The sequence below is a fragment of the Triturus cristatus genome, chromosome 10 (genome assembly GCF_964204655.1).
Source record: "Triturus cristatus chromosome 10, aTriCri1.1, whole genome shotgun sequence".
Taxonomy (NCBI): domain Eukaryota; kingdom Metazoa; phylum Chordata; class Amphibia; order Caudata; family Salamandridae; genus Triturus; species Triturus cristatus.
The window spans coordinates 308647715-308662371 of record NC_140593.1 but is presented as its reverse complement, the minus strand read 5'-3'; the positions used below and the strand labels follow the sequence as shown (position 1 = coordinate 308662371).

Genomic DNA, 14657 nt, shown 5'->3' with positions numbered 1-14657 from the left:
AAACATACCACATCCATTCCACGATAGCCCACTAAATTTCGTGTTCAGTCCTGGGTTGGTCTTTTCTGTTTATTAAAACAAATACTGAACAAGAAAATTCCCAACTTGATCCTCCTGCTCAGAATGCTACCAGCAGTACAAATACGAAACAATAAAATACAAATTCGTATTCCTTTTCTCACGATCAAGTTTTTTCCATTAGGAATTTATGAGACACTGCTGTCCCCTAGTGGTGAAATATCTGAACAACAGAATAAGCGTAAACTTCGCTGGTTATTAATAATAGAATGATCGTATATAAGGAAACGCACAGTAATAAGCAGGAGCACTGCACCACTAAAAACGGTATCCATGTGCCACATACTCAACATATCGGTCATTAGTTGCCCTTGAATTGAAAACATGTTCCCATTTCCTCTGATTAAACCAGCAATGGAAATTAAATTTCCAGATGAAAAAATTCCCACTGTAAAAATAAACCTAGTAAAACGTGTGACAACAAGAGCAAAATCTAAAACAAATACATTGCTCTAGTATATTTTCATGTACCAGTGTTTCCTTAAAAAAACATTTTTTTAAATTCGGTAACGTTTTGCGCCACTGTGTGAAGAATTAATAACAGTCTTTGTATTTTACTCCATCGTATTTTTATTAAATGCTAATGTTTTGTGCGTTCTTCCTGTAGTTACAGTTTAGCTGAATCAAGTAATTCTATCTTATGCAGTGATGGTCACCCTTCACAACCAGCGTTCATCGTCGTCAGTGTTAGATGAGATTGGGCAGCACGGTACACACTTGCGTCTTCTGTACCTTCTTTACTGGGGGGGCGTGGGTACTAGGTCGGCCATCTCGTGAAAGGTTTGGAACAGGGTCCTAACCAACTTTTCTGGGTCTGTAGTGGCACAGGATTTCCAGGCTGTGCAAGACACAACGAACCTGACAGAGCACAAAAAACGTATTAACTTTAGGCACAGAACAGAGATTTATACAGCCGACTTCAGTTACTGTTGACCAAAAGATATCCAGATCGAACAGGCTCCTATCCCCAAGTTTAACCATTAAGCAGTAAACTTTCTGTACAACAATGAAAGATCTTCATGAAATTGGTTCATATTTTTCAGGTCGAGCATTCGATACCTCTTGCAGTGCTTAATTTGTAAAATTTGAAGTGCAGGTGCTCAAATCTTTGTTGGAGGCCACACCTACTTTTTCTTTGGCTCCACCCACTTCCTCCACTGGCTCCTCCCACTCCCGCTATTAGCTCCACCCACATCCTCAACTGGCACTGCGAAAAGTCAGATGAATTTCAGCAAGGGAGCCTGCCTTCCTCATAGTAAGGATTTGATAAGAGGTTCCCCTGCCCTGTGAACATTTTCAAAAAGATTAAATCAAAAGTGCATATAAAGCACAATTTTGGAATAAATTAGTTAAAATCACTAATGCATTGAAAAGGGACAATTTCAGTGCTCTATGTGCTAATTTGGGGAAAGGACAATACTAGGGTAGGGTATGCCCTTTTTAATAGAGTCTATGAGATCAAAGATACAATGTTTACATATCTTATGTGACAAAATAAACCAAAATGTTGTGAAAACAAACACTAGTCAAGTCAGAACAGATAAGCTGAATAAAATCATGAAATACACTTGAATGAGTCACTGTCACTTCCAGTGGCGGAAGGGGTTTGGGATTCATAAATAGCAGAGTTAGTATTCCGTTAAAGCGATTACTTTTAGAGAAACAATTAAAAAAGATGATTAACAATTGGGCTTGCTACTATAACTTACTCCCTGGCATGGAGCTATATGTGCATTTATTAGACATTATGAATAGTAAAAAACATGGAACTTAACTGGCGTTTCCAACTGTAGTTCTGTATCATACAGACAAGACAGAGATTAGAAAAGAGGCATATATATTCAAGATATGACTTTTTAATTAACAAAGCACAGAAAAATGTCAACTCCCCCAAAAGTCCTATAGGTACCTAAGTCAAAAGAATAAGTAGTGTCTGCCTGGGCAGTTTGAATTTCTGTATCTCAAGTCATACTAATTAGTGCAAAATGACCATAGTACCATAGAAAATATAAATAAATAAAGACAAAATAACTAAACTAAAATATAGATAAATACAGTCAAATAAATACATGTTCTAAAATGAAAAACGAAAAAGTATTGTCTTATAAAAACAAAATAAATAACATATATAAAATATAACAATAAATATAACATCCAAACAAGGAAGAGACATAAATATAAAAGAAAGACCAAAATTGTGCACAACACATTACATATTTTGCTGTATTAACTTTCAAAGCATAGTAAATCGCAAATGATGACCTGACATAAGCACCCAGGCCAGAAAGCATGGAAATGTCAATCATAGGCATCCATGCCAGCAAGCATGGAAATGTCACACGCAAGCACCCAGCCATAAACTGTGGAAATGTCACACATATGCACCCAGGCCATAAACTGTGGAAATGTCACACATATGCACCCAGCCCATAAACTGTGGAAATGTCACACATAAGCACCCAGGCCATAAACTGTGGAAATGTCACACATATGCACCCAGGCCATAAACCGTGGAAATGTCACACATAAGCACCCAGGCCATAAACCGTGGAAATATCACACATAAGCACCCAGGCCATAAACCGTGGAAATATCACACATAGGCATCCATCCCAGAAAGCATGGAAACGTCACACAAAGGCACCCAGGCCAGAAAGCATGAAAATGGCAAATAAAGGCACCCAAGCCAGTGGCGCTGGAACAATTTTCAGAGTGTTGGTGCTGCCGTCAATGTTACATCACTGAAGTCAAAAGATTGTGAAAAATCCAAACATCACAGTGAGGATAAAGTGATGTGGTCACTGACTAGACTACAATGCAAGCATCATCTTTCGTTCGCACACACCCACACTGCAAGCATAGATGTTCCTAGTGTCTGATGTTGTAGTCACACATACAGCTGCGTATGTTATGTTAAATGGGATTTATAAAGTGCGCAGCTACTCAAGAGAGTGTCCCGGCACTAACGGAACAGTAAGGGCAAGGAAACACATGCATGAGTCAACCATTTACAGCACCAGAGTTCCTCAATGTAGACATCTTGGCAAGCAGAGTCTTTGAAGATGGACGTACTTTTGGAAAACATGTGTTGAGAATTATTATTTTCATCCTAATAGAAGCTAAATTGAGGCAGGAATAATTAAATGAATTCTAAACTATGTTAAAGGACAAAGAGTATTGGGCTATCATTCAAGCTAATTAACACAGCGCAAAGGTCATTTTAGCATTGGTGTAGAATGAAGTATATGAACACTGGTTGTTTATTTAGCTGTAGTTTTGTTTAGCGTGAACTAGGTCCATAAAGGTGTCAGAGTGCTTTACGGAGGTCGGACTGTACACATTAGTGCTTATTTACATGCCCCTTGCGCCGAGGTGAGTCACTGCTTTTTCCATATTAAAAGTCACAAATTAGCAAAAAGGGGCTTGTAAATAAACCCCATATTTTTTATGGTTTATATAGTGCAAGTGGTCAGCGAGAGAGAGAAATACACAGACTGAAATGGTTGTAGAAAACTGTAACCTTGACTTGTTTTTCAACTTGGGCTATTTTTCATGTTAGGGTTTAAGCATCTGAACATTTGGACTGCCAGAACATCAGGACGTCAATCTTCAATCCACTGACCTTTTCACATTTTTTCATAATTTCGATTACAACTCCAGGCAACAAGGTTCTGGCTTTGTCTACTCTTCACCTTCACCTCACCTCACCATAAAGTCTATCACAGTTAAAAACACAATCTCCCAAAAACAGCAATTCCACCTTTTAGCACGTGTGGGAACATTTGTGTTTTCTTATTTGTTAACTACAACTTGCAGTGCAATGCATGCTGCTCAACGGAGTCCTCAAGGGAGGCTGTGTGCCTGTGTTTGAACACGTCACAAACACCACTGTTTTTACTTGAATGTGTTGGAAGAGGACACAAGGACTTTTCGAGAACCATCATCTAAGGTAACCCCTGGTGCTTACTTGGTGGTACTTACAGACAGTTACGTACCCGGTTGGTTATTATAATTATACTCGAGTCGTCCGGGGCACTGCCTTTATTTATTACCGTATAGACTGTCACTGTACCTGGTGCTGCTACTGCTGTCTGCCTGCCCTGCCTCAACCCTGGCCTGGCCTCAATATTGTCAGGCTGATGGCTCGTGGGGTAGGATGCGGCCCGAGAGTGCTGGGGCGTGGTGGCAATCGTAAAAAAGATCTCAGCGCGCTGCCTGCTGCACAGCCCCTTAAACATCCGGCGGGCATACTCATACTGGCATTTAACAGGGAGGCAGGCGGCCTCAACCACCGAAGCACACAGGGACTCGGGACGGAGACCGTCACCCGGGCCAGAACCCAGTCCGACCCAGATAGCCACTAAGAAGGCTAACTGTTAAGCAGTAGTAAACTGTTTAGGAGGGGTCATTGGGGAGGATAAGGATACTGCTGAGTTCAAAGGCAGGGCCAGGGCCTTTAACTCTAACACCGGCCGGACGGCCCGGCCCCTTTCATTATAATAATGTGTACGGGCGTCGGCGGCCACTACTTGGCCAAGCCAGGCCAGGCAGAGTGCAGTGAGTAGTCGTGCATGCATAATTGAATGTGAATCTTCATCTTGTGAGGATACTTCAAGGGGCAGGGCCGGCGGGCCTTCTTTAACAACGTAAACCCGACCGGCGGCGACCTGCTGAGACAAGACAGGAGCTCTCAGCAGGAGCATACATTATTCGAATCTTGTGAGGTAGGATCATAGCATGATACGATACTTCAAGGGGCAAGGGCAGCCGCAGGCCTTCCCTTCTTTAACTGTCACCTCTTCAATCTTAACCTATGATGTGATAGTATACATATAAATAATGATGAATATTGCATTAAATAAATGTGGACGGGCCAGGAACAGTGCGTCATGGTGCCGGAGCTACCCCTGTACCCGACATGCCACCACTGAGTGACTTGGCATGTCGCAGGTGGCATGGCGATCGATGGCATGATGTCTGACTGACTGCCAGTTACTTAGTTAGTACTACTTACGGTTACAGTTACACTCCTCGTCGTGGTCAGCTGTGTCGTGTCGTGACCCCCCAATCACGACTGACACGAGGTTATCTTTGACGCTCTTTATTTTCTCTATCTCGACACCTCCTGCCCCTAGCTCGTCCCTACTCTAACTGCCCGCTTCTTACCTCGCTCCACCTCTTCCCCTCACCTCACGGCTCCGCCCCACCAACCACTAGAATGCTCACAACATTACATCTCCCCCTTTGTTAATAAAGCTTGTGACCAGTGCTCACATCTCTTCGATCAGCCGTCTAGGTTTTTGAATGTCTCTTCTTATCCGGAGGGACATGCCTTCCGACACAGTTCCATTGCTGCCTTCAGCGTCCCGTTCCTGACCTATAGGTATCCGATCATGTCCTTCACCATGTTCAGTCACAGACGTTGTAGGCCCCGGCGTGAGTGTCTCTTTCATGGTGGAGCTGCATCTTTGAAAGTGGGGAATATTGCAAGTGATGCGCCTGTTCTCCGACTCAGCCGTCAGCGCGGTGCCCTTTTGTCTGGTGACCGTGGGGGGCTTTGTCCGGAACCAACAGTCCGTTTCCTTACTTGGTTCGTGTTTGACCACGACGCAGTCCCTTTCATGAGGCGAGAAAGATCTAGCTCGTCTCCTGTGGTCCGCATAAGCTTTCATGCTCTCCTTGCCAGCGCGATCAGCGTCAGTTACTACTTCTTGGTGAAGACGACCTGGTGACACCGGTCTTAATGCATCCTCCCAGGTGGGTATCCTCGTCCAGATGGGGCGCCCTAGCATGAGTGTCGCTGGACATTTGCCTGTAGTGGCATGGGGTATTGTTCGATATGCTCGAAGCACTTCATCGAGAGCCATTTGTGGATCTCGTCTATCAAGGGTAGCTTGCTGGAAAGTATCTTTGAGTATGTCCATAAACCTTTCACGAGTGCCATTGGCTTGTGACCACACATGTGTTATCCGCCGATGCTGGACACTCAATGATTTCGCAAAGTTGCTGAATTTCCGTCCAGTGAACGGTGGGCCATTGTCTGTTCTCAGTTCCTTGGGCACACCCCAGGCTGCAAAGACTCCATCTAGAACTGCAATGGTGGCGGCAGCACATGTGGACGGCACAAACTGGGCAATGGGAAACCGTGAGTATTCGTCCATTATTACGAGAACATAGTTGCCTGTTTGCATCGGGCCATAAAAGTCTAGGGCTAGTTCGTGCCACACTCCAGGCGGCGGCGGTGTCATCTGACTTGGGGATGGAGGGCCACCGTGCCCTACTATTGGACACTGCGGACACTCCTTCGGGGTGACGTGTTGACTGATCTCCAGGGACGCTGCAGGCGGTCGCGCTTGATCCTCCACGAGATGGACATCTTCCTCTACAACGGACAGTCCAGGTGTGTGTGATGCCTTGGGGTGTCGCGACATGTAACCGGCCAGGTTGACTGACCTGCCTGGCTTGTGCACAATGTCAATGTCATTGCTGATGCGATAGAGGACTTCCACCAGACGCAACCGCTCGGCCGTCGGCAGACTAAGAAGACAGTCAGCCTCCGGCCCTTCTATGACGTGGATCACAGCGGGAACTGACATTGTGTTGTGTCTCAGCGTAGTTGAAAACTTCCCGAGACAGGGAAGTGGCTTCCTGGACATCCAGGTGTAGACCCGAACAAATGCAGGACTTAGGCGCGGGAGAGGGTTCATTTTTTTGTACTCCGTCACCGGAATGTAATTGAGTGATGCTCCACTGTCCATCACGAATTTGGTGGCATGTCCACCGACGCTGATGTCCAGTCGGGAATATTTCTTAAGTTGGTCCGGGTCAGCAACCATACTCGCATATTCAACTGAATATTCTTGTTCATCCGATGTTGACCTGGAGTCTCTGGATGGTGATCTCCTCGACCATCGGGATGTCTGCGACTCCCGACTGGAGTGAGAGGATCTGGACGACGACTTTGGGCGGTCGTGCACCGCTCGCGCGTGCTGTTGGCGGGTGTCGCCGCGCGACGTCCTGTGCGCGTTCTTGTCCTTCTCCCGACGATACTCGCTGCACATGGCTTCAAAGGGGTTGCTCCGCCCACACTTGCGGCACTGCTGACCCATGGCTGGGCAGGCTCCGGTGTGCGGGAAATCATACCCACATCTGTAGCATTGCCGTGCTGGCGTTTTCCTTACATGATCCTGACGCTTGCTTCTCCGCCTAGCTTCCGGTTGGCGATATCCAGAATAACGGCGGCGCGACGACAGCCGGGAGTGTCGCCCTCGTTCCCTGGACCCTCGGCGGGAGCGACTGGTCCGCACATGGCATACTTGTTCCCTGCGTTCCGTACGTCCTGCTTCCATTGTCCTGGCGTGCTCCTCAGCCTGATCGTGTACCCTCGTCATTTCTTCTATTTCGTCGAGGGTGTGACTTTTCTTCAATAGTTTTCTCCTGAGCGTCTCGGACTGGCACCCATCGATAACGCGCAGCCGGATGGCGTCGTCCGTCGAGAACGCGTCAAAGTTGCAGTGGCGTGCCAGCCGGCGTAGTCGAGTTATGTATGTATCCATCGTCTCATCTTTTTCCTGGTGCGCCCGCTGGAACACATGCCTCTCGTAGTCCACATTCTTCTTGTGTAGAAATTTCCTATCCAGCGCCTCACGTACTTTGGCGTACGTCCCTGCGGCCGAAGCCGGAAGTTCTTTAATCATTTTACTAATGTCCTTACCTATGAGATTGCGGAGCGCGATTAATTGGTCTTCGTCACCGGTTACCTTGGATCCTTTGATATAGTCTTCAAAATCTTCGATCCATTCTTCCCACCTGGGCCCCATGCTTCCACCAACCACGAGCGCCAGGGGCTCCGGAGGGCGCAGGTGCGACAATCCCACCATGATAGGTTTTGCATCCAGGCGTGCAGGGGATCCGTGGTTCGACATCACGACTCACTCACACAGGGCTCGGTTTATTGTGGCGTCTTCTTGCACTTGCTTGTGCTTGTTAATTTCCACTCCTCCAGTTGGACTGTCTCTATGCTCTCCCACTATCTTGCTTGACGTCTTGCACTTGTCCTTATTCTATTGCTGCGTGTCTCTTTTTTTTTTTTTTTTTTTTTTGTGTTTGCTCGGGTTTGTTTATTGCTATTGCCAATGCTTTGTTGAAAACTTCTGGGCGCCTGACTCTAAGATGGCCGCCTACTCCTTTCACAAGGGTGTCTTCCTGTGGCCGCCTGACTCCAAGATGGCCGCCGGGCCGACGTCACGTTTGCACGAGGCTCAGCCACTTCTCCATACACGCTCGGGGCTGCACCGGCGCTCCACTCACCAGCTTCCTTCGAGCTCCGACGCTGTGCTGGGTCCCTCAAGGCTTTGTCAGGTGAGCAGCGCTTCGGTCTCTGCTTCTCCTGGCGCGCGCGTGCTGCAGCCCTCGCACCGGGGCACTCGCTTCTACCTCTTCGGCCTCAGCCAGCTCTCCGGTCACTTGGGCTTGCGTCCTCGGTGCCCAATACTCGACGCGATCTAGGTATCGCGGAGTGCTTCAGGGATCGCTGGTCTTTAGGCGGACGGCGATCTGGTCGGGGCTCACAGGTCGCGACGGCGGCTGCCTCTGCCCTCAGCTCGGGGACGGGCCACGTTTCCTTCAATATTCAAGGGGGGGGGGGGCAGGCTCTTCATCCCACCCTCGTCGCCAGCTGTCGTGTCGTGACCCCCCAATCACGACTGACACGAGGTTATCTTTGACGCTCTTTATTTTCTCTATCTCGACACCTCCTGCCCCTAGCTCGTCCCTACTCTAACTGCCCGCTTCTTACCTCGCTCCACCTCTTCCCCTCACCTCACGGCTCCGCCCCACCAACCACTAGAATGCTCACAACATTACAAGCTGCGGGGCACTGCCTTTATTAGGTGATAGGCGGGCTGCCTGCCTTCAACCATGGTCGGACTGGCTGAGGCTCTGACTCGTGGGGTGCGAGCGTGCCGGGGCGTGGCATTGGCAAGCAGAAAAAAATCTGCGTGCAGCGCGCACGCCACAACCAATACCCAATGATGTTCCTCCATATGTCTGACACTCCTGCCCAGAGGCCCAGTACTGCTCCCGAGTCCCGCCCAGCGCCCACCACCGGCAACAGTCATAGACTCGCAGGCAGTCCACTGACGGAAAGGGGCGCGCGGCGCGCCCGCGATGATGGCGCCATGTCACTGTCAGTATCAAATTTATGATTGATGAATGCTGAGCTGCAATTGCTTTGCTCCGGACCGGCTCACATTCACAATGCAAAGCAGCACACTAACACTCTGCGCCGACTCTGAGTCACTGTATTGGTAATTATAAACACCTTATCATCATTCATATGTGACGACGTGCAGACGCGTAGACCCGGCCCTGAAAAATAAGTGCCGGTGCTAAGCACCGGAAAGCCCCGGCACAAATTAAGCCCTGACCTCTTGTATATACTTTAGTATATACTTATATGTGTAGGTACGTTGTGGGCTCTGGAGATCAGCCCTAGGACTTGTCTGTTTCCGCTCAGGGACTTTTTTTTCTGTTCAACTGCCTCTATTTAACTGTCTTGATAGAAAACAACAGGTAGAGGTCCGTAAACTACCAGAATTGCTTTCTGCTGAGGGACTTTCTTTTTTAAAAAATGTCTGGCAACTGCCTCTATTTAACTTTCTTGATAGAAAACGACCAGCAGAGGTTAGTAAAATACCAGAATCACTTTAGCATTCTCTAGATTCCAGTCCGTAGAAATTGTCTTCCACAAGCACCAGTAGACAATATTTTTTTCAAATCTTGTATTTTCAGTGATATGACCACCGAAGGCCTTGATTTTATATTAAAAACAGAGCTTTAGGCTATACAATTTCCCGCTGAAAGGCAATATTTCTCTCCATGTGTTCCCATACCTGGCGTGTCATGCAGTTTGGTGCTTACTTTCCCTCCAAGTTAAAGAACAGTAGATGTTTCAGCACCCAGGCTAATGAGCTGCTTAGCTAAATACATATGAGGTCCCAAAGGCAAGACCGATTGCATTGCAAATGCTTGTTTCAATGGGACTACAGTTAGCAGCAAGGACATCAGACTTCAAGTGTAAGGCAAAACAAAGTGGGAAATATGGGGCAGTGGGCAATTCAGGTTAGTTGGTTTGACTCGTAAAGGGGTCCCCTTAAGTAACAAGGTCTAGCAGGCAGATTCCGGTGCCGGGGTACCATTCGCTGCCGGAACAACGCTACCTGCGTTTTACAGCGACTGCACAGGCCTACCAGACTGACAGCTCAGTGAGAACACCACCAGCGAACTCTCCAAGACCTCGGGCGTAGCAGAAAATGTGCTTGGGGGGCTAATATAGTGCTTCATTTTTGGTGGATGAGCTAGGCTGTAGCAAACCGCGCTTTTTTGGGGACAAGGCACCTGTTTTTTTCATCAGCCATTGACCGAGAGCCCGAGAGAGAAAGGCAGACATGGGGAAAATGCTTAAAACACACACAGGAAGACAATAACAAAGGGAGAAAGCATGGATTATAAAGAACCCGAAAGGCTGAGGCAAAGGAGACAGGGAGCGTATGGTTGGGGAAGAAAGATCCAGGAACTTGAATCAAAATGAGTCAGTCAAGGTACCTGGCAGTGGCAGGGAGGCACACCCTACAACCCTGTCACTCCACGAGCTGCTCAACAACCCCACAGAAGCACAGAAGAAAGACATGCTGCTTTGTTCAGAGCGGCATACCCACGAGAGCTGGCAAGAAGGTGTTCATGTTATCTTAGAACAACTTTCAACTGACATATTCCGGAAAAATGACATTAACACAAAAAAAAGAAAGCAAAGTCAGATAGGTAAACACAACAAGAGTCTTGCATACAGGCTCAGCGACGCTACTAAGGGAGTCAGGCTCTGAGCCCTGACGTGAAAGAGGCTGTAAAGATGTCAGGGCCCTAGGCCCCCATAAACTTGTAATAATGACACATGACACACTGGTACAGTATCTGGAACTGGCCCAGGACATGTGCGCCGGCCCCTTTTATTGACAATGTCACGTCCTGTGACACCTTTGATGGATGGGTGTGGGGTGATGCTGCAAGCCAGCCCTCAGGGAGTGGCCGGTCTCTGCCTTCAACTAGAAACACTAGAACAGTGACCAACGGTCACTACATCCCTTCCAAACTTTATTGAAAATGGAACAACAAAGTCCAACCTGTGGCAGAGAACAAAGCAAAACTCCACAGAGTCTATTAGGCTGCCTTCTGGACAGGATGAGGGTACAAGTGCATCTGGGATCTCCAGGCATCATGGCACGCCTCCACCTTTTCAACCAGACTGCTCTGGCCACAAATGGCAATGTAAATGAACTCTGGATTTCTCTCTCACCAGTTCAAATTGGCACAGCTCAGTGGGGCACTGTGGATACTCTCCCACCTGGACTCAATGTGTGGAAGTCTATTCACAATGTCTATATACACTGTTTGCTGTGATGGTGCATGTGTAGCAATAGTAAAATCTGTGGAAAATAAATTTCGAAAGACGTCCAGGGTCCATGAACAGGAAGCAAACTAAGACGGATGACATCCTGGTTACTGTTCACAAGTCTTTCTCAGATGCTGCAGTGCTTCCACCTGCATAATGGTGGAGCAATTGCCAACATCCTTCTCTCACCAGGATTCCCCTCTCATACCAGGATTCCCCTCTCACAGGAGTCCCCTGAGGTCCTCTTCACCAGGCTTCCACAGGACTGTGTGGACTACACTTTGTCACTTCAACACCATGCTATAGGCCCATGGAGGAATCGCTATGAGTCCCACCTTCAAGTCACTTGCTCCACCTCACGGGCAGTTGTTTCCAGTCAGGGTACTCCTGCCATCCTGACTCTGGTGCACCAGCATTGACAGGACAGTCTTTGGGGTAACCAGCTTCCGACAAGAGATCGTGCTTCATGGTACCTGCGAGTTAGCTGCTGCAGACGCATCTCTCGTGTCGGGATTCCTCTCTCACTGGAACTCCCTGAGGCCCTTGCCCCTGGCTTGCCACGGACTGGTGTGGATTGCTCGGATCCTCTTCTAGGCCCCACAATAGAAGTTACTCAGGACGTCTGAACAGGACCATAACACAGTCTCATGTGCAACCCCAATGGTGGATGTTACAAATGGTCCAGGGGGAACAACCTTTACAACGAAACTTTGACAACGCGTGCAGTTACATCGCGGTTTTTACAACGAACCGATGTAACCACGCAATGCCATTACAACGCAAGTCTTTACATCGACTTGCGCTAGATGGCGTGCTAACATTAGAAATAGTGTAGTTTACTATCCCAACACCTTCCCTACTGTTAAGTGGACTGGAGTTGGAATAGTAAATTACGCTTTTCTAATGTTAACACGCCATCTAGCGCAAGTCGATGTAAAGACTTGCGTTGTAATGGCATAGCGTGGTTACATCGGTTCGTTGTAAAAATCGCGATGTAACTGCACGCGTTGTAAACACACGCGTTGTTACATCATACATCCATGGTCCAGCATGCTCTTCCGCAGGATTCCAGTTCGCTTGGTCTTGCGAGGATTTCTGGGCAGCCAGCCAGCCTCCCATGGTGTCAAAGATGTCTCACTGACCTCTGAGTTTTTCATAGGTACAGTGTTTCACTGTAGATGTCTTCGGCTCCTGAGATGTTCCTGGGGATGCACCTGATTTCAACAACACTCACAGTTTGCGGTGTGCCGATGTCTACTCCACACGCTTCTCTCCTTTTCTCCTCTTTCCTCATGATTTAGACTTGTGGCATTGTGCAACTTCTCCACTTTTATCTTCTTCCTCATGATTTAGACTTGTGGCATTGTGCAACTTCTCCACTTTCATCTTCATCCTGTTCACGACGCAGTCTGGTGTCATCTTGTCTTACTATCCTTTCTTTTGACCAGGCCTCTCCATGTCACGTGCACTTCACGTGGGTTTCCCTGGCCATGTCCTACCCCCAGGACTGAGCCTTTGCCCCATCCACTGACCAGCCTTCTCATTGTGACCTTCTTCTTTTCATGATCTCTCACAGGTCTTCTTCTCCGCCTCTCACAGATCTTCTTCTCCAACCTCTCACAGGTTTTCTTCTCCAACCTCTCACAGGTCTTCTTCTTCACTTGAGAGCGCACTCCTTGTGCCTCAAGGATATGCCTTCATGGCACTTTCTCCTGCCTCCACTCAGGCAGGTTCCACCGGGCCTGTAAGTCCGGTGACATCAGTCCTCTTCTTCACAGGGCTCTCTCTACCGGGCTCCTGCCTGTGCAGTCATGTTCTCTAGTGCAGTCTTCGGCGCGCTTCTGACTTTGCGCCCTCCATCTTTTACTTGAGGGTGCTCTTTGTACTGGCGCTTTTCTCACCCTGTTCCACCTCTTGCTGTGGTGTCGTTTCACCACCGGGTGTGCATGCAGCGTGCATTCTTCTGTCCTTTGTGAACTTGCTGCCTGGGGCTTTGCTGCTTAGCAGTTCTTAGTGGTCTCTTGGCAGCTTCCTTGCTTGGCAGGCTTGAGCTTCTTGGGGTTCCCTGCATTGGAATCCATAGTCTCTCTTTCTTCTCAGAACAGCCAGTTCCCGGTGCCATGTGGTGCAATTTTGGCATTTTCCTCTGCTGCCTTTAGCATGACTCCCTTTTTTTTGTTCACCATACTCTTGGCCTGGTGTGGGCTTATTTTGTCACCTCCCTCTCCAAGGGTGCACTGGGTGCACTATTTGTCGCAGCTTTCTACACTCTTCAACCCACTCATACACAGGGACAGCTTTAGGCTATTGAAGGCTATTTTTTACTGTTAGTCTTAGCAATATACCCCCTTCAAAACACTGAGCAACCCACTTGGCCAATCTATGCAGGGATGCCTGTCGGCCATGTTCTGTCCTTTTTAGGTCTTGCCTGACCCAGCGCATGCGCTGGTCTGGCGAGACTTATTGAGAGGGCTCCAAAAAGTGCTACCAGGCCAGCCTAGAGCTACAGTGCATGTGCGCGGGCGCGTGCGCCGCGCTTGACTGTGATTACTTTCACTTTCTTGGCCTCAGGGCCGCTTTGATGTGTGATCGCGAACGCGATCACTTTCGTGGCCGCTTGTTCCTCTTTGTTTTGGCATTTGTGCAATATTTCCCAGTTCCCACTGAACTAAGTATCACATGTGCTTCTCTGGCTCCAGGATCTCTAACCAACAGAGAAGTGTAGTAGCGATTTATGCTCTGTTAATGTTCTGAAGGGATGAATTGCTGTTTTTCTGTTAATGGCTACGCTGCTATTAAACATTTGAACAACTTGGAAGCTTAATAGGAGGTAATCAGTGATTTTTCGTTTGCAATACAGTTTTCCAGATTACTACACATAACGTAATTTAAAAATGTGTCTTTCTAACGATTAGGTGTACAAAAAGCTGCACCCGATCCAATTTCCATTAATGAATTCGCAGTGAATGCATCGTAGGTTAAGTAGAGCCTTCTGCTCATACATTGAAATAACACGATATCTATGTTTTACTAGAGCAAATTGAAAATATATTGAACTTCCAGAGGCCAGCAGCAAATATATAATGAAAGCAACTACTTTTTAGGGCCGTTGACTTGTGCTTTGTATTCT

The 14657-nt window shown here is 47.7% G+C and overlaps 1 protein-coding gene across 2 annotated transcripts in view; it reads right to left on the bottom strand.

The window, feature by feature from the left end:
• Positions 1-624: 624 nt before the first annotated feature.
• LOC146789357 (peroxisomal carnitine O-octanoyltransferase-like) overlaps positions 625-14657 on the bottom strand; it is a 569137-nt gene continuing 555104 nt past the window's right edge. For both annotated transcript variants that reach the window (XM_085631299.1, XM_085631298.1), the window contains one exon: positions 625-936. In XM_085631299.1, coding sequence (XP_085487425.1) covers positions 816-936 — 121 coding nt within the window. In that variant the 3' untranslated portion in view covers positions 625-815. The remainder of the gene's footprint in view (positions 937-14657) is intronic.